The sequence below is a fragment of the Rana temporaria genome, chromosome 1 (assembly GCF_905171775.1).
Source record: "Rana temporaria chromosome 1, aRanTem1.1, whole genome shotgun sequence".
NCBI lineage: Eukaryota > Metazoa > Chordata > Amphibia > Anura > Ranidae > Rana > Rana temporaria.
Window position 1 is genome coordinate 273402239 of NC_053489.1, and position 24731 is coordinate 273426969.

Genomic DNA, 24731 nt, shown 5'->3' on the forward strand with positions numbered 1-24731 from the left:
GTGTAGCAAGGACAGTAATGCTAGATAACAGTATTATGAATACTGATACCTTAATATATCTTAGGACAAAACATTTTTTTTTAAGATTAGACAGAATAGGAGAGGGTTAAAACAAGGGCTTTTTTTCTAAAACAATAGGTGCTGGAACTTAACCACAGCCCCACAAAATTCCTCCCCTTACAAGTGATTGAGCAGGCACCAAAGGGTCTGAGCCAGAGGTGGTGGAACTGAGTTCCACCAAGTTCCACCTGAAAAAAAGCCCTGGTTAAAACTACTGTCGGTATTTTTTTATTTTTTTTACCCATCTGTATTTCATTGGGGAGATTTCTCTTCACTTCCTCATCTGTAGACTCAACAGAAAGTGTGAGGATATGAGGGAAATCTCCTCCTTGTCACAAAAAAATATGTGTCTCCGCTGGAAGATTTCCCATGCTGTTGACATATAAATTCAGTTCTGTAATAATTAATGCACAATTACATTTACTTTTTAAAGGGGGTTTCCACCTTTTTTTTAAGTTATTAAAAGTCAGCAGCTACAAAAAGTGTAGCTGCTGGCTTTTAATAAACAGACACTTACCTGCTCCACGGCTCCAGCGACGCGCCGGCCGGGGCCCTGCTCCTCGCCCCCCCTCGCCGGCCGGCGTCTTCATTCTTAGTGTGGGCACCCGGCAGTGACAGCTTTCGGCTTCAGGGCCGGACACCCACTGCGCATGCGCGAGCGGCAGTGCACATGCGCGAGCGGCGCGGCGCCGTCCGATTGGACAGGCGCTCGCCTACAGGGAGGGGCTGTGAAAAGGCGATTAAGCTAATCGCCTTTCCAGCCCCTCGGCGGAGGGAGGAAGTGGGACAAGAAGTCCCCTTCTCCTGAAGCCCCCACTCCCACCCCAAAAAAATTACATGCCAAATGTGGCATGTAAGGGGGCGAGGAGTGGGTTAAGCGGAAGTTCCATTTTTAGGTGGAACTCCGCTTTAAGTTAAAGCAGTGTAAGTAAATTAAGTTGACCAAGTAGGGGGGCAAGGGGCCATGTCAATAGGAGGAGAGAGCAGAGTGACAGGGTTTCAAAAAGTCCACTCAGTTTACCCTAATCTGAATTTTCTGCAATCCAGTGCAGCCAAACTCCAGCGAGCACACCGCAGGTTCACTAGTAGTGTACTCATGCAAGGCTGTGCTGTACGACCCCCTTTTCTGTACTTCCTGTATCACCAATCTTCAAATTGCCATGGCACGTGTATCTCACTAGCGATTGGGAGATACTTCTTACTGTTAGCTTTTTTTAATATGAGGCTTTCTGTATGTTGAAGGCAACTAATCCCCGTACACACGATCGGAATTTCAGACTGACTTTTTCCATCAGAAATTCCGACTGTGTGAATGCCCCATCTGAGTTTTTCCATCGGATATTCAGAGGAATTCCATCGGAGTTTAGATAGAGAACATATTTTTATTTACTCTGATGGAATTCCGTCGGAATTCCGATGCGAGTTTGGCCGGGCAAAAGCCCGATCGTGTGTACGGGGCATAAGAGTCTGCAAATTCCTCTCTGGTATCACAGGCAAGGTTTTTTAGATCACTATTTTATTGACAAAAGTTATACTGGGTAAACTGGCATACTACTAGGGTGGGCTATTGTGCTACAACGCCTAGATGAAAAACTGTATTTTTTCATCACCCCAGTCAACAGCAGACACAACCTACCTGCTCAATACTGTAAAAGTATATGGAGCAGGTAGGTTGTGTCCGCTGTTGACTGGGTGTAGCTTTAAATACAACAATTGTCACTTTCACAGGAACTTGTGTTAGATGCCAACAGAACTTACAAGATTTTGTGGGGCTGTTGGAAAAAAAAACAGATCATCCCTCTTAAATTCCAAGCAGAGAATGTCCATGAACTTGGAACAGTGGATCTACCCACTATTCTAAGATGAGGGAATAAAACTTTATCTTCTTGATTTTCAATGGCAGAGAGATATGTAGATTTCTACTTTTTTAAGAAAGCAATGCTCTATTTTGCACTGATTTATTGGACAGCTTTTTAGTTCCTTTAAGTGCATCTCCCTGATGTACCCCCCTGATGGCGGCCCTGACCGTGGGTATAGGGGAGAAGTGATGTCAGCTTGAGGGGCGGACCGCTGGACATCTCCTCCAGTCCTGTGAGCACCTCCAGCGTCATTTGCTATCATCAGTGGAACCAGGACACCTCAGCAGACTTTGTATTTGGCCAAATATATACTGTGAGTTCTAACATTTTTAATGAACTGTCCACTAGATGGCGCGTTTCCCTTTTTACACACACACGCACAGGAGCGGTGGGGGAATCGCATGCGATTCGGACAGTAAATAGCTAGTACAGTGAAACTTCGGATTACAAGTAACGCGGTTAATGAGCGTTTCGCAATCCGAGCACTGTATTTTTAAAAATCCTGACTCGGTTTGCGAGTGTTGTCTCGCAAAACTAGCAGGATTCAAGCCAGAGCTGTGTGCAGTATCATGTTTGGCCTGAGGGGGGCGCTGGAGCCGTGTCGTTTGGAAATGCTCAGAAAAACATGGAAATACTCTGTTCCCGAGCCTTTCTGGCTCTTTTTTGCCGAGTTCAGCCAAGCTGTCCTCAGGCCTTTCCGAGTGTTTCCGAGGCTCTCCGGTGCCTCTCCCACCTCTGGCAACATGCTGTATTGCACGCCATTGAAGTCAATGAAGATAAACAGAAATAGGATATATAATAACAATGTAATTAGCTTAATTAATCTACTGGACATGCCAGAGCTGTATTGCAGTTTCCTTTTTCATGTAAAGACTCTGGCTTTACATCTGTGCCTCCCAGTAATGACTGCATTCACTATACACGGGACACAGAGACTTTCCACAGTTGTTTTCTGTGTTGTGTAGCATAAATTAGTATTAAATCACTTAGGGCCGGATTCAGAGAGATCGGCGCATCTTTTGGCCGGCGTAGCGCATCCCATTTGCGCTACGCTGACGTAACATAGTGAGGCAAGGCCAGTATTCACAAAGCACTTGCTCCGTAAGTTAAGTTGGCGTAGCAAAAATGGGCTGGCGTAAGCCCGCCTAATTCAAATTAGGCAGGTAGTGGGCGTGCTACATTTAAATTAACTGTGACCCCATGTAAATGAAGGGCCGTTCGTACGGCGCATGCGCGCGCATGCTCAGAATCATGTCACAAATACTCCCTAAGATACGTTGGCTCAATGCTATCGACGTGAACGTAACCTACGCCCAGCCCCATTCACGTACGGCTTACGCAAACAACGTAAAATACGACGGCTGTTCCGTCGTCCATACTTTGCATGGGCTGCGCCACCTATAGAGGTGTTTTATCTTTACGCCGGCTTATGTCTTACGTAAACGGCGTAGCTTACTGCGACGGGCGTATGTACGTTCGTGAATCGACGTATCTTGCTAATTTACATATTCGACGCGTAAATCAACGTAAACGCCCCTAGCGCCCAGCGTAAATATACGACGGCGTAGGAGACTTACGTCGGTCGCATCTTGGCCAAATTCAGGCGTATCTGGGTTGCAGAATACGCGTAAAGATAGGACGGCGCACATTCAGACTTATGACGACTTATCTACTGATACGTCGGCGTAAGTCTTTATGAATCCGGCCCTATCAGTTTAAATTTGGGTCAATTCGCACCTGAATCGCACATTCCTGTACGATTCCTGTGCAACTCACTGAATTCATTTGAATGGGCTGAAATCACACTAGATCGCACCAAAAGTAGTGCATGCACAACTTTTCAAAGACGCACTGCACCAAAATGTGATATACTGCAGTACATGTTTGATCTGCATTTGAGGTGTCGTTAAGAATATATTGACACCCACAGCAGATCTCACACCTAGTGCGTATTGAACTCAGTGTGGGAATTGTGCACAAAACGAGGGTCTCCCCCACTGTGTTCTAGTATGAGCCCTTATTTAAAGCTGTTGTTGTACACTTAGTTAAAGGTAAACTAAAGCCAATTTGAATTTTTTTTTGTAGATTGGGCAAGACCTAACATTTCAAAGATTTCAACTGATGACTGAGCCTTGCTTGGGAAATTTCTCTCTATTGCTTGTCTTAATGATCACCGTCTCCAAAACAGGAAATCGGGGACATTTCCCTAAGGGCTTGTTGATTAGTAACACACATTAAAGAGCCTACTGCTTTAACATGCATTTTTATGTGTTTTTGATGCTTCTGTGAAGGTCTCTGCACAGATGTCAATGTAAATCGCGGCCCGAAATCGCAAAAAGTAGTACAGTAACTACCTTTTAAAATCGCTGCAGCGCCGCAGATGCGGCACCGCACCGATTAGCAGGGCCGGTGCTAGACTATTTTGCGCCCTAGGCGAGACCAGCTACTTGCGCCCCCCCCCCAAACAAAAATTAAAATGAATTAAATTTTAGCACCAGAACTGGTCCAGGTGGAGAAGGGGTTCAGCCAGGTGAAGGGATAGAGCCAGGTGGACAGGAGGGGGGGGGGGGGGTGCAGGTAGGTGGAGGGATAGAGCCAGGTGGAGAGGTGCAGCCAGGTGGAGAGGAGAGGTGCAGCCAGGTGGAGTGGAGTGGAGAGGAGAGGTGCAGCCAGGTGGAGTGGAGAGGAGAGGTGCAGCCAGGTGGAGAGGAGAGGTGCAGCCACGTGGAGAGGAGAGGAGAGGTGCAGCCAGGTGGAGTGGAGAGGAGAGGTGCAGCCAGGTGGGGTGGAGTGGAGAGGAGAGGTGCAGCCAGGTGGAGTGGAGTGGAGAGGAGAGGAGAGGTGCAGCCAAGTGGAGAGGAGAGGTGCAGCCGAAAGGGGAGGTGCAGCCAGGTGGATAGAAGTGCAGCCAGGTGGAGAGGAGAGAAGAGGTGCAGCCAGGTGGAGAGGTGCAGCCAGGTGGAGAGGAGGAGGGGGGTTCAGTCAGGTGGACAGCAGAGGGGGGGTGCAGCCAGGTGGACAGCAGAGGGGGGGGGTGCAGCCAGGTGGACAGCAGAGGGAAAGTGCAGCCAGGTGGACAGCAGAGGGGAAGTGCAGCCAGGTGGACAGCAGAGGGGAAGTGCAGCCAGGTGGACAGCAGAGGGGAAGTGCAGCCAGGTGGACAGCAGAGGGGAAGTGCAGCCAGGTGGACAGCAGAGGGGAAGTGCAGCCAGGTGGAGAGCAGAGGGGAAGTGCAGCCAGGTGGAGAGCAGAGGGGAAGTGCAGCCAAGTGGAGAGCAGAGGGGAAGTTCAGCCAGGTGGAGAGCAGAGGGGAAGTGCAGCCAGGTGGACAGCAGAGGGGAAGTGCAGCCAGGTGGACAGCAGAGGAGGGGGTGCAGCCAGGTGGACAGCAGAGGGGAAGTGCAGCCAGGTGGACAGCAGAGGAGGGGTGCAGCCAGGTGGACAGCAGAGGGAAAGTGCAGCCAGGTGGAGAGCAGAGGGGAAGTGCAGCCAGGTGGAGAGCAGAGGAGGGGGTGCAGCAAGGTGGACAGCAGAGGGGAAGGGCAGCCAGGTGGACAGCAGAGGGGAAGGGCAGCCAGGTGGACAGCAGAGGGGAAGGGCAGCCAGGTGGACAGCAGAGGGGAAGTGCAGCCAGGTGGACAGCAGAGGGGAAGTGCAGCCAGGTGGACAGCAGAGGAGGGGGTGCAGCCAGGTGGATAGCAGAGGAGGGGGTGCAGCCAGGTGGACAGCAGAGGGGAAGGGCAGCCAGGTGGACAGCAGAGGAGGGGGTGCAGCCAGGTGGACAGCAGAGGGAGGGGGGGTGCAGCCAGGTGGACAGCAGAGGGAGGGGGGGTGCAGCCAGGTGGACAGCAGAGGGAGGGGGGGTGCAGCCAGGTGGACAGCAGAGGGAGGGGGGGGTGCAGCCAGGTGGACAGCAGAGGGAGGGGGGGTGCAGCCAGGTGGACAGCAGAGGGAGGGGGGGTGCAGCCAGGTGGACAGCAGAGGGAAAGTGCAGCCAGGTGGACAGCAGAGGGAAAGTGCAGCCAGGTGGAGAGCAGAGGGGAAGTGCAGCCAGGTGGAGAGCAGAGGAGGGGTGCAGCCAGGTGGACAGCAGAGGGGAAGTGCAGCCAGGTGGACAGCAGAGGGGAAGTGCAGCCAGGTGGACAGCAGAGGGGAAGTGCAGCCAGGTGGACAGCAGAGGGGAAGTGCAGCCAGGTGGACAGCAGAGGTGAAGTGCAGCCAGGTGGACAGCAGAGGGGAAGTGCAGCCAGGTGGACAGCAGAGGATGGGTGCAGCCAGGTGGACAGCAGAGGGGAAGGGCAGCCAGGTGGACAGCAGAGGGGAAGTGCAGCCAGGTGGACAGCAGAGGAGGGGGTGCAGCCAGGTGGACAGCAGAGGGGAAGTGCAGCCAGGTGGACAGCAGAGGAGGGGGTGCAGCCAGGTGGACAGCAGAGGGGAAGGGCAGCCAGGTGGACAGCAGAGGGGAAGGGCAGCCAGGTGGACAGCAGAGGGGAAGGGCAGCCAGGTGGACAGCAGAGGGGAAGTGCAGCCAGGTGGACAGCAGAGGGGAAGTGCAGCCAGGTGGACAGCAGAGGAGGGGGTGCAGCCAGGTGGATAGCAGAGGAGGGGGTGCAGCCAGGTGGACAGCAGAGGGGAAGGGCAGCCAGGTGGACAGCAGAGGAGGGGGTGCAGCCAGGTGGACAGCAGAGGGAGGGGGGGTGCAGCCAGGTGGACAGCAGAGGGGGGGGGGGGGGGTGCAGCCAGGTGGACAGCAGAGGGAGGGGGGGGTGCAGCCAGGTGGACAGCAGAGGGAGGGGGGGGTGCAGCCAGGTGGACAGCAGAGGGAGGGGGGGTGCAGCCAGGTGGACAGCAGAGGGAGGGGGGGTGCAGCCAGGTGGACAGCAGAGGGAGGGGGGGGGTGCAGCCAGGTGGACAGCAGAGGGAGGGGGGTGCAGCCAGGTGGACAGCAGAGGGAGGGGGGGTGCAGCCAGGTGGACAGCAGAGGGAAAGTGCAGCCAGGTGGACAGCAGAGGGAAAGTGCAGCCAGGTGGAGAGCAGAGGGGAAGTGCAGCCAGGTGGAGAGCAGAGGAGGGGTGCAGCCAGGTGGACAGCAGAGGGGAAGTGCAGCCAGGTGGACAGCAGAGGGGAAGTGCAGCCAGGTGGACAGCAGAGGGGAAGTGCAGCCAGGTGGACAGCAGAGGTGAAGTGCAGCCAGGTGGACAGCAGAGGGGAAGTGCAGCCAGGTGGACAGCAGAGGATGGGTGCAGCCAGGTGGACAGCAGAGGGGAAGTGCAGCCAGGTGGACAGCAGAGGGGAAGTGCAGCCAGGTGGACAGCAGAGGTGAAGTGCAGCCAGGTGGACAGCAGAGGGGAAGTGCAGCCAGGTGGACAGCAGAGGATGGGTGCAGCCAGGTGGACAGCAGAGGGGAAGGGCAGCCAGGTGGACAGCAGAGGGGAAGGGCAGCCAGGTGGACAGCAGAGGAGGGGGTGCAGCCAGGTGGACAGCAGAGGGGAAGTGCAGCCAGGTGGACAGCAGAGGAGGGGGTGCAGCCAGGTGGACAGCAGAGGGGAAGGGCAGCCAGGTGGACAGCAGAGGGGAAGGGCAGCCAGGTGGACAGCAGAGGGGAAGGGCAGCCAGGTGGACAGCAGAGGGGAAGTGCAGCCAGGTGGACAGCAGAGGGGAAGTGCAGCCAGGTGGACAGCAGAGGACGGGGTGCAGCCAGGTGGATAGCAGAGGAGGGGGTGCAGCCAGGTGGACAGCAGAGGGGAAGGGCAGCCAGGTGGACAGCAGAGGAGGGGGTGCAGCCAGGTGGACAGCAGAGGGAGGGGGGGTGCAGCCAGGTGGACAGCAGAGGTGAAGTGCAGCCAGGTGGACAGCAGAGGGGAAGTGCAGCCAGGTGGACAGCAGAGGATGGGTGCAGCCAGGTGGACAGCAGAGGGGAAGTGCAGCCAGGTGGACAGCAGAGGGGAAGTGCAGCCAGGTGGACAGCAGAGGTGAAGTGCAGCCAGGTGGACAGCAGAGGGGAAGTGCAGCCAGGTGGACAGCAGAGGATGGGTGCAGCCAGGTGGACAGCAGAGGGGAAGGGCAGCCAGGTGGACAGCAGAGGGGAAGGGCAGCCAGGTGGACAGCAGAGGAGGGGGTGCAGCCAGGTGGACAGCAGAGGGGAAGTGCAGCCAGGTGGACAGCAGAGGAGGGGGTGCAGCCAGGTGGACAGCAGAGGGGAAGGGCAGCCAGGTGGACAGCAGAGGGGAAGGGCAGCCAGGTGGACAGCAGAGGGGAAGGGCAGCCAGGTGGACAGCAGAGGGGAAGTGCAGCCAGGTGGACAGCAGAGGGGAAGTGCAGCCAGGTGGACAGCAGAGGAGGGGGTGCAGCCAGGTGGATAGCAGAGGAGGGGGTGCAGCCAGGTGGACAGCAGAGGGGAAGGGCAGCCAGGTGGACAGCAGAGGAGGGGGTGCAGCCAGGTGGACAGCAGAGGGGGGGGGGGGGTGCAGCCAGGTGGACAGCAGAGGGAGGGGGGGTGCAGCCAGGTGGACAGCAGAGGGAGGGGGGGCGCAGCCAGGTGGACAGCAGAGGGAGGGGGGGGTGCAGCCAGGTGGACAGCAGAGGGAGGGGGGGGGTGCAGCCAGGTGGACAGCAGAGGGAGGGGGGGGGCAGCCAGGTGGACAGCAGAGGGAGGGGGGGGTGCAGCCAGGTGGACAGCAGAGGGAGGGGGGGTGCAGCCAGGTGGACAGCAGAGGGAGGGGGGTGCAGCCAGGTGGACAGCAGAGGGAGGGGGGGTGCAGCCAGGTGGACAGCAGAGGGAGGGGGGGTGCAGCCAGGTGGACAGCAGAGGGAGGGGGGGGTGCAGCCAGGTGGACAGCAGAGGGAGGGGGGGGGGGGGTGCAGCGTGGTGGAGGGAGAATATAGCAAAGTGGACAGCTAGGTGGATGGATGCAGCCAAGTGGAGGGGGTCACACACCAGTGATAAGATCATCCCCAGCGCTTCCCCCACCACCTGACAAGTTCCTACCTTGGAGCACTTCTTTCCATCTCCCTCCACGTGTCACAGGCTGGGTAAGCTGCAGGATCAGCTTTGCTTTGGGCTCCACACTCCTCCAGGACAAGTGGCTTCGGCCCAGCGTGTGGCCAGTCTAGGCCTGGGTGGATCCATTCTGGGTGTCTATGCCCTGCTCCTCCAATGGTTGCACATCACCCAGGGAGGGAGGCGGGGCGGGCAGAGAGCTGACACCCACGGCTGCTGCTGCCTGCTGGACATCAGCATGGTCACCTCTGGCTTAGTGCAGCGAAGGGGACGATCTGTCTGCTTCTTCTCCCTGCCTAGTCACTCTGCAGCCAGCCATATAGAGCCCTTCCGCATCAGTCACCATCGGCTGAGGAGGAACCGATCTTCTGTAGAAGACCCAGCAGCTGTGGCAGCGCTCCCTGTCGGCAGTGCGCTCTAGGCGGCTGCTTAGTTCGCCTAGTGGGAGCGCCGGCCCTGCCGATTAGGAAGTTGTCATTGCCGACAATTGCCGGCAAATGCCGCCGATTTGAGAGGCGATTTGACATGTCAAATCGCCTCTCAAATCGTACCAATGTGAACCAGGGCTTAATGAAACTTGGCAAATGTGTTGGTTTTCAATTTTTTCCAATACATGACATACAAAGCAAATCTAACTCTGAGTAGGTGTCCCTCTACTGCTGCAGGTGCGTTTATGGAGTACTGTGATAGACAAGTGTGGGTACTATTAAGAAATAATGGCTTTGCAAGGGTCAATGGCAGGTCAGAAGGAGCAAATGGCTATTTGGAATGAGACCAGTACTCCACAACTGTGACCAAAACGTTTGACCCGGCCCCATTGACTTAACTAACCACATTAAATTAATTGCAGCCATGATGCAGAGCATGTGAACAGCCCCCTCCAGCTGTATTGCAGACTTTACTGACCCCTAGCCTCACATGTAAAAGGGGAAGTGAAAACGTCTTTATATATTTTTGCATCACAAAGTAAGTAGATTTAGTACTTCGTTATCGTGTAATACTGGAGGTTTTAGTTGTGTGTTAAATGACATTTAACCACTTGATGACCAGCAAAATTCTGGTACTTTGCTGGACTTCAAGTGGTTATACTTCCTGGTGCTGTTTTTTAGAGCCGAGAGTTGGCTTTCTTTAAAAGCAATCCTAGCAGTTAACTAGCCACTGGACTGCTTTTACAAGCAGAAAGGGGGGGGGGGGGTGGATGCCACCTTCCTTCTGCCAAGATTCATGGCTTCATCAGGCTAACCCGTCCCACCAGGAGTCCCGATCCACCAGCCGGCACTTCCACAGACCGATCATAGAGGTGAACTAACACTTTGTTCATCTCTATGATATAGGGAACTGGAAGCGATAACCTTACAACACTTCTGGTTTACCTGGATGTAAACTGCGCCATTTTTAAAAATTAAAAGAGATTGCTCACACCAATCTTAATGTGATCAAATGCTTTTAAGGGCAGAGGAGGGATCTGGGGTCTCTCCATAAAGAGTACCTGTCACAGGGGATGTTTACACATTCCTTGTGACAGCAATAAAAGTGATAAAAGTTAAAAGAATTTAATGTGACAGTGTAAAAATGTAATAAATAAATAGTTAAAAAAAAAAAAAGTTAACCGTTAACCATACTGGAGGCTGTGTATATAGGAAGGAAGTTGTACCTTGTTTTGTTACTGTCAAGTTGGGCATCCCTCAATTCCTATCCCCATCCAATAAAACATAAAGACAAAGCTCAAGAACTGTTCACTGTGTTTGAATGAAAGCTGAAGTTGTGTGCCTGACAGTGGGGAACCCTGTCATCTGCTACCCCTACGGGGGTAGTGCTGCATATAGCTAGTAGTAGGAGGTACATCTCCTAAGGGCAGTTTCTTTGTAGCACTACAATCGATTGAATGCATGCAGGTTTCTCAGCAATATGTTGGGGAAAAATATGCTTATTAGCATTGCTTAATACAAAGAATCAGAAGCGTCAGCAGAGTTTTAAAAAAACAGCTTAAATGTATGACAAATCCTGTACGAAAAAGTTATAACATATGACCTAACATACATGTCAGCACATTTTGTGAATGTTATTGCTGTTTCCTTCGGAGTGGGAAGATGAAGAATGTGCGCTATCTCAGGGCATGTTTTGCTTACCATGTAAAACATTAATGACCTCTTCTTCCTCCTCTTTTGCCATTTCAGAGATCAAAACCCAGCTGTTGCAGAATTTAATTTGCTGTTGAAAGCACATTCCCTGGAAACGTATGGTGTCGACCCTCATCCATGCAAGGTACCACAGCTGTTTCTAGTCCACTGTCCTTATACTGCTACTATGTGATCAGCAATTTCACACTTGAACGGTGTGACTGATGGAGTAATAGGTTTTGAATAGATAAACATGTGCACATGAAGTGAGAGCTATCTCTGTGTAGCTAATAAGATGTGTTCTATGCCATTTACTACACTCTGTCCTACAAGGAAGTTAAGTGGTTTGTTGGTTGCACAATTGACACATTCATTTTTTATATCAAGTTTTCGATGTTTGTGTTGAGTTTTTGGATAATTTTAGTTCATTTTATTTCTTGTCACTTTTAGCTTCATGTATCAATGAGTTCTTTCAATTAACCGCTTGCCGTCCGCCTCACCTAGAAGTACATCGGCAAAGCAACAACGCTGCACTGGATCACATATCTGATACGTGATCCAGCACTTCCGGGTAGGGAGCGCTGACACGTGTGCGCATTGGCTGTGCTGTGATTAGTCAGAGCACAAGCCGATCAAAGGGTGCCGGGCAATGATTGACTGCTAGCACCCACTGATCGGCTCTGTTGTTCAGAGAAGAGAGCTCTGTGATGTAAACAACGCAGAGCTCCAAAAAGTGACAGGGGTTCTGCAAAGCAGGGGAAAAAACAGCAAGATCCAGTTGTAAAAGCACCACATAACACATTGCACATTGTTAGGCGCTTATTTAACCCCTTGATCGCCCAATTTGTTAACCCCTTCCCAGCCAGTGTCATTAGTACAGTGACAGTGTACAGGTATAGTATCAGTTAATGTACCCCCCAGCCAGCGTCAGCTAGTGTCAGACTGCCTGCCATACTATCACAGTCCCACTATAAGTCGCTCATCACCACCATTGCTAGTATAAAAAAAAATTCCAGTATCTATACCAGACGCTATAACTTTCATGCAAACCAAATAATATGCACTTATTGGGATTTTTTTTTTTTCACCAAAGACATGTATCAGAATACATTTTGGCCTAAATTCATGGAGAAATTTGATTTAAAAAATAAATAAATTATTGGATATGTTCTATGGCAGAGAATAAAAAATATTTACATAATTTTTCGTTTATATTGAAAAAAAAAAAAAAAACTCAATGCTGATCAAATACCACCAAAAGAAAGCTCTATTTTTGTGTGAAAAATGTGTACATTGCTGCCTGACCGCTCAATTGCCAGTTAAAGTAGCTCAGTGCTTTATAGCAAAATATGGCCTGGCCATGAAAGGGGTAAAACCTTCCGGAGGTCATGTGGTTAAGAACTGTCTGTATTGCCCTACAGCAGGGGTGTCCAAACTTTTTTGAAAGAGGGCCAGATTTGATGAAGTGAACGTGCGTGAGGGCCGACCATTTTGCCTGACATTCTTTGAACCATTAAAATTCTGTGTCAGTGTGTTCGTCCGAGCACCAATACACTGTCCAAAAATAATTCTCCTACCTTTGTGGCTGTGTGTGGTGAATATATATATGTATACCGGTATCTCCTCTTTGGCCCCCAACAAATCCCAGAGCTCCGCTCAGGGTAAGGATGAGCTCAGGTTGTAAAAAAATATATATATTTTCTCTTCTTTATCCCCTGAGAAATCTAGCCTTTATCTCTTCTGTGGCCCCCAAGCTCCACTCAGGGCAAGGATGAGCTATTATTTTTATTTTTTTATTAGATTAGAGAATATATCTATATATATATTTATTTATTTATTTAATACCGAGCTCATCCTTACCCTGTGTGGAGCTTGGGGGGCCACAAAAGTGATAAAAGCAAATTGCAAGTGGGGGCCAAATAAAACCAGGCCGCGGGCCGCAACTGGCCTGCGGGCCGGACTTTGGACATGCTTTCCCTACAGCCATGTTTAAGTTTGATTGGTTGCTAATGGGCAGTACTGTCAGTTCTTGGCGACGACACTGCATGTATGAGAATTATTGTCCCTTCCACTATTTTACAGTGGGCAAAATAATTATTTGACCCCCTGCAGATTTTGTAAGTTTGCCCACTTACAAAGAAATGAAGGGTCTATAATTTTTATTATTTTAAATGATAGAGACAGAATATCAACCAAAAATTCAGAAAATAAACACATAATACAAAAGTTATAAATTGAGTAATGCCGCATACACACGATCGGTAATTCCGACAAGAAAAGTTTGATGTGAGCTTTTGGTTGGATATTCCGACTGTGTGTAAGGCCCATCGGACTTTTTCTTTTGGAATTTCCGACAGCAAAAATGTGAGAGCTGATTCTCAAATTTTTTGACGGGAAAAGTTCTTGTCGAAAATTACAATCGTCTGTATGCTTTACCGACGCACAAAAAAACATGCATGCTCGGAATCAAGTCGACACATGCTCTGAATCATTGAACTTAATTTTTCTCGGCTCGTTGTAGTGTTGTACGTCACCGCGTTCTTGACGGAATTCTGTGTGACCGTGTGTTGCATACAAGTTTGAGCTAAAATTCCATCAGTGAGTAAAATATGTATTTGATCCCCAAGCAAAGCATTAATTAGTACTTGGTGGAGAAACCCTTGTTGGCAAGCACAGGGGTAAAAAAATTCTTGTAGATGGTTACCAGGTTTGCACACATCTCAGGAAGGCTTTTGGTCCACTCTTCTTTACAGATCTTCTTCGCTAGAGCTTAGCAACTTGAAGTTTCAGCTCCCTCCATAGATTTATTTATAGGATTAAGGTCTTGAGACTGGCTAGGCTACTCCATGACCTTAATGTGCTTCATCTTGAGCCACTCTTTTGTTGCCTTGGCGGTAGGTTTTGGGTCATTGTTATGCTGGAAGACCCATCCACGACCCATCTTCAGTGTTCTGCCTGAGGGAAGAGGGTTCTCAGCCAAGATTTTACAAGTCAGCCTGTACCTTTATCAGAGAAACAGCCCCAAAGAATTATGTTTTCACCTCCGTGCTTGACTGTAGGGATGGTGTTCTTAGGGTCATAGTCAGCATTTTTCTTCCTCCAAACACGGCCAGTTAAGTTGTTGTCATAGAGCTCATTTTTGGTCTCATCTGACCATGGAACTTTCTCCCAATCCTTCTCTGAATCATTTAGATCAGGGGTCTCAAACTGGTGGCCCTCCAGCTGTTGCATAACTACAAGTCCCATGAGGCATTGCAAGGCTGACAGTTACAAGCATGACTCCCACAGGCAAAGGCATGATGGGACTTGTAGTTTCGCAACAGCTGGAGGGCCACTAGTTTGAGACCCCTGATTTAGATGTTTATTGGCAAACTCCAGACAGGCATGTACATGTGCCTTCTTGAGGAGGGGGGCCTTCATGGCGCTGCAGGATTTCAATCCATAGCAGCGTATTGTGTTACCAATGGTTTGTTTGGTGACTGTGGTCCCAACTCCCAAGTGCCTTGAGATCATTTACAAGCTCCTCCTGTGTAGTTCTGAACTGATCCCTCACTTTTCTCATGATCATCCTTACCCCATGAGGTGAAAACTTACATGGAGCTCCAGACCGATTGCAATTGATGGCTATTTTGTATTTCTTCCATATGCAAATATTCACAGTTGTCTCCTTCTAACCAGGCTTCTTGCTGATGGTGTTGTAGCCCATTCCAGGGCTGTGCAGGTCTACAATCTTGTCCCTGACATCCTTTGACATCTCTTTGGTCTTGCCCATGATCATGAGGTTTGAATGGAAGAAAATGATTCTGTGGACAGGTGTATTTTATACACATAACGAGTTGTCGTTAGGAGCACCTTCTTAAATTGACAGGACTATTCTGTCCTGTCCTGTGAACACATACTGTAGCCAGTCTGGGGGAGCCAGAATTATTGTTGGTTGGTAGGGGATCAAATACTTATTTTACTCATTGAACTGCAACTCAATTTATAACATTTGTATCATGTTTTATTATCGTTTTTTGATATTCTGTCTCTATCATTTAAAATACACCTATGATAACTATTATAGACCCCTAATTGCTTTGTAAGTGGGCAAACAATCAAATAATTATTTTCACCACTGTATGTACAGATGCAGCTTTCATAGATATAGGTAGCACATGTATTTTATGTCTCAAAGATCTATGGTTTAAATAAATAAGCCTACATGCATATCGCTTTGAGAAGAATATTGTGGTGCCGGCACATTGCACTGCATTTGCCCATTGATACAATTCCTAAGTTTGGTTTGCAAGCGTACTGATTTATACTAGGTTTGCTGATTGTGAAACTGGCTCTTGTTAAACCCTGTGTCACCTTTGTTGTTTTAAGGACTCAACAGGGACCACAACTTTTCTAGGATTCACTGCCGCGGGGTTTGTCGTTTTCCAGGGAAATAAAAGGATACATCTAATAAGATGGTAATCACATTTCATGTTGCTGCTTATTAACTAATGACGTGCCTTTGTAAAAACTAAGGCCCCGTACACACGTCCGAGAAACTCGACGGGCAAAACACATCGTTTTGCTCGTCGAGTTCCTTGTGAAGCCGCCGAGGATCTCGGCGAGCCAAGTTTCCTCATTGACTAACGAGGAAATAGAGAACATGTTCTCTATTTGGCCCGACGAGATCCTCGTCGGTTTCCTCGGCCAAAAGTGTTTCTCGCCAGAATGCGGCTCTGATCGAGTTTCTGGCTGAATTCTGCCGAGAAACTTGGTCGTGTGTACGGGGCATTAGTCACAAGAGAACTGTACAGGGAAGATTTTAGAGAAGAAATGCTTAGTTCTTTACACTGTGGTTTAAAAATTCTTCACATGGATTAAATATTTATTCTAAAAAAATCATATGAGACATATGAAACCAGAGAATACACTCTCCTCCTCTCGCACTTGGGGTCCATTTACCTTTTGTACACATACAGTTAGTGCCGGTTCACACTACAGCAACTTGGGATCCCACTTGTAAGTCCTCAAGTTGCCCCAAGTTGCTTGACATAAGAAATGCCATAGAAGTAAATGAGAGCCGGCTTAATGTACACTACTGAACTTACTCCGACTTCAGAAAATGTTCCTGTACTACTTCAAGGCGACTTCTAGGTAGCTTGTACCCATAGATTTCAATGGACGTTGCCTCCAAGTCTGATCTCCATCTTTATTGAAGCCACTTTACCAAAAAAAGAAAATAGTTTACCCAGACAAACCCCTCCCTCCCACAGAGCTGATTATTCTGTGATTGGCCACAGCCAAAGTTGCCTGTCCTGGAGGCAACTTTAAGTCGCGTTGTAAGTTGCTCAAAGTCGCGCTGTAAGTCAGGTTGCCCCTGTGTGAACCGGCACTAAATGAACGGGTGGTGTAAATGCAGGGATGGGTGGTAATTATGGTAATGCTCTTGTTTTGCAGTTTTGAGGTCCTCAGTGTCATTCTGGGACTAACCTTCCATAGAATGTTTATGTTCCCCTGTGTTCCATTGGGCTTCTTCTCACATTCCAGCACTATATTGTTAAAGTGGTTGTAAACCCTGATGCCGCGTACACACGGTCGTTTTTTGTCTTGTAAAAAAAAATTGTTTTTTCTCATGAAAAAAAATGAAGTTTTTCAAACTTCATTTTAAAAAACGACATTGCCTATACACCATCGTTTTTTCAAAATGCTCTAGCAAAGCGCAGTTACGTTCAGCAAGTACGGCGCCACTCTGTTCCATTCAAGCTTGCGTCATAACTTGCTTCTGAGCATGCGCGGGTTTAAAAACTTTGTTTTGAACGTCGTTTTAGCCCACACACGATCATTTTTTTATGACACAAAAAACGACGTTTTGAAAAACGACATAAAAAATTGAAGCATGTTCGAATTTTTTTTTTGTCGTTTTTACATAAAACGACGTTTTCCCCACACACGGTCATTTGAAATTACGTTTTTAAAAATGTTGTTTTTTTTTCATCACAACGGCATTACATATACCCACTGAAGTTACTGCCATTAGTGATACGCAGAGACAAAACAAATCCCCTACATAAGATGTGCCTGTTTATCGGTAGTCTTCTCTATATCCAAAGTCCAGAATATATAAGCTTGTCTGAGCTGTCAGAAAAATAGGGGTGGAGAGCTGAAGTTACACTCTGCAGAGCTCAGTGAAAAGAGAGCTCTAACAGCTGATTGGAGGAAATGGACACACCCTCCTTCACACAGCACATAGGAACAGAGATAAGGCTGTCAATAAGCTGGAGTTTCCTCCAGTCGCTATTTTTCTCTTGGTGTTAGGAAAACGTTTCAAAAGTGATTCATGCTGATAGCAGAGAAATGAGGCAGCAGACAGAAATTACACTTAGTGCTCCTACTTGAGACAAGTACACACTATAGAGGAATGTGCTTTGTTCATATTTCATGTTGAGGTTTACAACCACTTTAAGTGAACACTTTAGAGTATATGTGTATGACTGTGGGAGGAATAAGATTATGAATTCCACATAACTTACATAAGGCTGCTTAATATGTCAGTGATCTAAAAATGTATGAAATAAATAAACATGCTAACATGAAAGATGCCACTGGTGTCAGCCTAGCAAAATTGATTAAGGGGTATTTTTTTAGGATGCCTGTTGGGTCTCAGTGATTATATAATTACATTGAGCTCTAGATGGAGACAAATAGTTAAAGTGTGAGAGTAGGCAAACCGAATACATTGGAATTCCAGCCCAAATAAAAAACATTCAAGGATAAAAATGAAAAAGCAGCTTTTGCGCCACAATACTCTGCTTCAGTTCAAAGTTATACCCCACAGTCCTTCTTTTACATCACTAGATGTCCTCAGATGTCTGGGTTGAATAATGCTCAGCACCACTTCCTTTGAGCATCATTCTTCATGGGCTTGCCTCTGGATTGAGTTTAGAGAATTATAGCACTGTGCACATCACTCAAGTGTAGCTACATGAGCACTGTTAATTACAGCATGAAAAGATAATCCCAGAGAGGAAGGACCCATGATGTCAGAAGTTGGCTGGAGCAGCTGAAATTCTATCAGTGTATGGTCAGCTTCAAGCTCCATTTATTAGAATCACGGTACTACACAATGCAGTAAAGCCTAATTGGCTTACAGTTTTACCCCTCCCTCTTCCAGACTGAATACTGATGTGGAGAAAGCTAGTACAAACACATTGGGGTACTATATTTTTACTTTGAATACACAACTACATTAAAAGGGTTTGTAAAGGTACAATTTGTTTCCCCTAAATAGCTTCCTTTACCTTAGTGCAGTCCTCCTTCACTTACCTCATCCTTCCATTTTGCTTTTAAATGTCCTTATTTCTTCTGAGAATTTACAGACAGAAGAACAGGAAGTGAGGGTTTCTCAGAAGAAATAAGGACATTTAAAAGCAAAATGGAAGGATGAGGTAAGTGAAGGAGGACTGCACTAAGGTAAAGGAAGCTACTTAGGAAAAAAAATTGTACCTTTACAACCCCTTTAATAAAAAAAAAAAATATATATATATATATATATATATATATATATATATAGATATATACTGTATTTATTGGCGTATAACACTCACTTTTTTACCCTAAAAATAGAGGGTAAACTGTGCCTGCGTGTTATACACAGGGGGCTGTGGAAAGTTTTCCCCCTGAAACTTCCCTATTAAATTTAGGGTGCGTGTTATACGCCTGTGCGTGTTATACGCCGATAAATATGATATATATATATATATATATATATATATATACACACACACACACACTGAATATACAGTATCTGTTTTTTTGCAGATAGACCTGAAGGTAATTTTCTTAAATTATTTTTCTCTGTGCCTTACAATAATATCTTTCCTTTTCTAGGCCAGATGTCTGCAAAATGAGATTTGATGGGAAGACATTTTATGTTGTTGTAATGCAGAAGGAGGTAGGAAAATGTGGTTCATCATGCACACCAACAATCTCTCTTCTTTTACGCATGTAAACTGAAAATTTTAATTTTTTTGCACCTGTCTTTGAAACACACCTGTCAAAACAAACCCTTCACCTTCAAGAAACCCAGCTCACTCTGCCTGTGCAGTAACTCCTTAAAAGTTTGAATTGGGCTGTACTTCTAGGTTCAAGGCTGTAAACATTGGATGAGGCTGCTGTCAGAAAAGGTACCTTATTTTCCGGCGTATAAGACGACCTTTTGGATGCAAAAAAATGCATCCAAAGTCGGGGGTCGTCTTATACGCCGGTGACAGTCTCCGTCGGGCTACGGGCATCCATGATTTAAAAGCCGCGCCTCCTCCTCAGACAGTTCCGTGGTAGGCGGAACACAAATTTTCCCAGCAGGGCCTCTGTTCAGTGTTCCACCTATCACGGATGCCTTCTCATCCGAGAGGACATCAGTGATAGGCGCAGCTTTTAAATCATGGATGCCCGCAGCCTGGAAGCCAGAACCTGCAGCGAAATAAGGTAGGGAGATCGTCTTGGCCGGCACAGTGGGGGAAAGTGATGGCACAGTGGGGGAAAGTGATGGCACAGTGGGGGAAAGTGATGGCACAGTGGGGGCAAGTGGGGGAAAGTGATAGCACAGTAAGGGCAAGTGATGGCACAGTGGAGGCATGTAATGTAATGGCACAGTGGAGGCATGCAATGTAATGTAATGGCACAGTGGAGGCATGTAATGTAATGGCACAGTGAGATTTGAAAAAAGCCTGTTTCTGTCAGCGGTTGTTCCTGTCAGTGGTTGTTCCGGCTACCCCTCAGCTTCCAGAAAGACTAGTAAGAAGGGGGTCATCTTATATGGCGAGTATATCCCAAAACCAACATTTTTCCTGGAAAAATAGGGGGTTGTCTTATACGCCGGCAAATACGGTAAGTAAGCACCTGGGTAGAGGGTTTCTGTTTTTTTTTAGGTTAGGGATTATGGTAAGTGGGGTTTTTCACATGGGTAGAGGTTTAGGCACTATGGTAAGTGTTTTTTTTCCACCTGGGTAGAGGGTTCCCACTTATTTTAGGTTAGGGACTATGGTAAGTGGGTTTTTTCACCTGGGTAGAGGGTTCCCGTTTTGCTTAGGTTAGGGATTATGATAAGTGTGTTTTTTCACCTGGGTAGAGGCTTCCCGTTTGCTTAGGTTAGGGATTATGGTAAGTGTTTTTTTTTTTTTACCTGGGTAGAGGGTTCCCGTTTTGCTTAGGTTAGGGATTATGGTAAGTGGTTTTTTTCACCTGGGTAGAGGGTTCCTGCTTTGCTTAGGTTAGGGATTATGGTAAGTGTTTTTTTTTCACCTGGGTAGAGGGTTCCCGTTTTGCTTAGGGATTATGGTAAGTGGGTTTTTTCACCTGGGTAGAGGGTTCCCGTTTTGTTTAGGTTAGGGATTATGGTAAGTGGGTTTTTTCCCCTGGGTAGAGGGTTCCCGTTTTGCTTAGGTTAGGGACAGGGCAGGACTTAGGGTGGTGGGGGCCCCTGGGCTTGAGTGTTGAAGGGGCCCCCTGGAGCCGAGAATTGGGGGGGATCGAAGTTGTTGAGCGGGAGGGGGGGTGCCTCTCACCTGTGCCAACAGCCGGGGCCACAGACTGTCATTAGCCCGGCTCTCGGCTATCTTCCCTTCAGCAGCCACAGTCCTCCACACACCACTCCGGTTCCTCCTGCTTCCGTGCTGCCTCCTCTTGCAGTGCGGGAAAATTAACCCTTTTGCGGGACTGCGGGAAGAAGCTGTCTGTGCGGGAAAGTCCCACAGAATCTGTGCGTGTTGGGAGGTATGCGCAGGGCCGCCATCAGGAATTTTGGGGCCCCTTGCACAGCTTAAGGCATGGGCCCCCTGAAGCAGAGAACCTAGGGGGGGTGGGGGTGCTGCCGCCTGAAATTGAGAAGCGTGGGGGCTGCCGCAAATTGAGAAGCGGGGGGGCCTTTACAAAAAAAAGAATTAATAAAGAAGAAAACAAATATATATAAATATATGTAGCCATCCGGGGCCCTGGGGACCTCTGGGTCTTTTAATAAAAAGAAAAAATAAACCTCTGGGCCCTTTAATAATAATAAAAAAAAACATTTATAAAAAATACATAAAAAAAGGGAGGTTGCCAAACCCGGGGGCCCTGGGGACCTCTGGGCCTTTTAATAAAAAATAAAAAAATAAACAAAAATAAAAAAACAAACATTTATAAAAAAAATAAAAAAGGGGGGGTTGCCACATGGGGCCCTGGGGACCTCTGAGCCCTTTAATAAAAAAATATATATATATATATAAAAAAAAATGTAATTTTTTTTATAAAAAAATAAAAAAGGTGGGTTGCCATCCGGGGGCCCTGGAGACCCTTGGGCCCTTTAATAATAATAATAAAATATATATATATATATATATATATATATATATATATACATATATATATATTATATATATATAAAAATAAAAAATATATAAAAAAAACATTTTTTTACAAAAAATAAATAAAAAAAAGGGGGGTTGCCGTCCGGGGCCCTGGGGGCCTCCGGGCCCCTGGGGACCTCCGGACCCCTAAAAAAAAAAAAAAATTTTTTTTTTTTTTTTTTTTTAAAGGGGGCCCCCTATTGGGTGGGGCCCCTGGGCTTGAGCCCAGTCAAGGCCAATGGTAAGTCCGGCCCTGGTTAGGGATTATGGTAAGTGGGGTTTTTCACCTGGGTAGAGGGTTCCCGTTTTGTTTAGGTTAGGGATTATGGTATGGAAAAAAACCTTGGGAAAAAAACCCTAGGAAAAACACTGCGCTATCTAGTGAAGAACATATATTGAAATATGATGAGGTGACAAAGCAGCTGGTACCTATTGCTCAAAATACCTAAAGCAAAAAAATACATACAAAAGAAAGGTACAGCGCTAATTAATATGTGAAAATTCAAAATGTGTGAACAAAATGAAAAAAGATGAATACCAAAAGAATGAATATTCAATAATGTGAAGTGATAAAAAAAATGAAGTGATAATAAAAATATAACAGTCCATAAAGTGTCCAATAGTGAGAAAACGAAATTGATAATCTTCCACCAAAAGAAAGCACCAGTGTGGTAAAAATCCAATCTGCTTACCAGATCCACTGACCGTTTATTACAGCGGTCAGTTGAGATTATGGTAAGTGGGTTTTTTCACCTGGGTAGAGGGTTCCCGTTTTGCTTAGGTTAGGGATTATTGTAAGTGGGTTTTTTCACCTGGGTAGAGCGTTCCTACTTTGCTTAGGTTAGGGATTACGGTAAGTGTTTTTTTTTAAGTGTTTTTTTTTTTTTTTGATAATGGTGTTTTTCAGTTTGTTTTTACCTGCCTCGTAATGCTAATAATGAACTCTGAAAATAAACCTTTTACACTTAACCCAACTTAATCTAACTTTTCACCCTTCAAGAATTAGTTTACCTTTTCAAACATTTAAACTTTTAAACCCATATATAGGGTTTAACACAGGGGTGTTCAAACTTTTTTCAAAGACGGCCAGATTTGATGAAGTGAACATGCATGAGGGCCGACCATTTTGCCTGACATTCTTTTAACCATTAAAATTCGGTCTAAGTGTGTTCGCTCGAGCACTAATACACGGCCCAACAAGAATTCTCTTGCCTTTGTGGCTGTGTGTGGTGAAGAGATGAGCTTGGGCGTGTTATTTGGATATACTGTATTTATCGGCGTATAACACGCACCTTCACTTTAAGAAGGACGTTTCAGGATTTTTGGTAAATTTTAAATAAAGAACTGTGAAGCAAATTAAGGGCCAGTGCCCATCCATGCCGCCTAAGCAGTGCCCATCCATCTGCAGCCTTACCATTGCCATGAATGTAGCCTCACCATTGCCACCGGTGCAGGCTGATCGATGCCCTGGGGGGCCACAAAAGATATATATATCCAAATTACCAGGAGGGCCACATTAAACCGGAACACGGGCCGCAATTGGCCTGCGGGTCGGACTTTGGACATGCCTGTTTTAACATGTTCTTTTTTCACTCTTCATTTCCTTACTGCCCTCCCTCTGTGTGACAGCAGGTGGGGGTCCTCACACCCGCTGTCAGATTTGAAAACGGCCCGCACAGCCGCATTATCCATTCACAGGAATCTGTCCCCCGTCTGCCACTGCAACCGATGGACTTGCTTGAATGGACTGCGGGCACGCTAATCACCACACATGTAGTTAATTCACACTGCTCACAGCTTAAAAATGACAGTCCTTACAGAATTACAGGCAACAGAGGTGCAGGCAGTGTGTGCAGGAGCCTGACACTGAACACACAATCTGCTCACTGTGGTTGCAATACTTTGAAGGCTCCTGTTTTAAAAAAAAATAATAAATGCACATTTTTTTTACCTGCAAAAATATGTGCATTTATTTAAAGCTCATTAAATGCTTGTTTATAATATCTAAATATTTGCCTATCCATAGCTTGACCACATGTTCACTTTAAAGAGGAAATTCACCCAGGTCATTAATTACACAATAAAGGCACATTTGTTATTGCTACATGGCAATGTATAAACAACTATTTATCACCAACAGCAAGCTTTTGTTTCTCTGCATACCTCATTGTACAGACATACCCCACTTTTTACTAAACCTACAAAGCGCAAAATCAGGCTCACTTCTGCATAGAAACCAATAAACTTCTAACCCCAGCTTGTTCAATTAAGCCTGGTAATAAAACCTGGAAGCTCACTGACACCAATGATAAGAAAATCTTCCTCCCACTGATACCAATGATGGGACACTATTCCTCCTTCTGATACCAATGATAAGAAACTCTTCCTGCCACTGATACCAACGATGGGACACTATTTTTCCCACTGACACCAATGATGGGAAACTCCTCCTCCCACTGATACCAATGATGGGACACTATTCCTCCTTCTGATACCAATGATAAGAAACTATTCCTCCCACTGATACCAATGATGGGAAACTATTCCTCCCACTGATACCAATGATGGAAAACTATTCCTCCCACTGATACCAATAATGGAAAACTGTTCTTCCCACTGATACAAATGATGGGGCACTATATCTTCCAATGATACAAATGATTGGGCACTATTCCTCCAAGTGATTACAAGTGCTATTTATTTTATTTTACTCCCACCACCAAGCCTGTGGCATTATTTACTAATGCAGGGACATTTTTGTTTACCCCTACTAGCCACAGTCCAGTCATCATACTGAAGGACAGTAAACTGTCCCCCTTTTTTTTTTTTGAAAGTTTGGAGTCTCCTTACCTTAAATATTGGACTGATATTTACATTATTGGAAAATACTTACCTTGCACCACTGCAAGTTAGCATTTGTCTTTGCTTAAAATAGCGGTTATATTGGCACCAAAAGATTTGTACCGCATTGATCTATAGAAGAGAGAAACCCATCTATGTTTTGTTGAGACTCTGCAAGAATTTCGTATTCTCGTCTTCCTAAATAAAGGACCCAAAAACAGGGTTACAACACTGACCAAGCTACAAGACTATCAATATTGTGATACAGTACTACCAAACCTTGCAGGTCTGTGTTACCAGGGGCAGTGATGTCACCCATGCTTGGTAGGGCAAAAATGGAAAGATGTTTTACTAAGGAAATAATGATACAAGTATATTAATAATTGACAAAGCTGATAAGAGTAAACAAGTGCACATTGAGGCTGATTAAGGCTGAGTTCGCACATATGAGATGCCAGACATTGCATGTTATGCGCACTGCATTGCTTTG

At 46.9% G+C, this 24731-nt stretch overlaps 1 protein-coding gene across 2 annotated transcripts in view; it reads left to right on the forward strand.

Moving 5' to 3' along the window:
- Positions 1-24731, forward strand: part of FRMD3 (FERM domain containing 3) — a 289794-nt gene that overhangs the window by 214276 nt on the left and 50787 nt on the right. For both annotated transcript variants that reach the window (XM_040355603.1, XM_040355606.1), the window contains 3 exons: positions 11097-11184; positions 15408-15496; positions 18906-18969. In XM_040355603.1, the coding sequence (XP_040211537.1) occupies positions 11097-11184; positions 15408-15496; positions 18906-18969 (241 nt within the window). The remainder of the gene's footprint in view (positions 1-11096; positions 11185-15407; positions 15497-18905; positions 18970-24731) is intronic.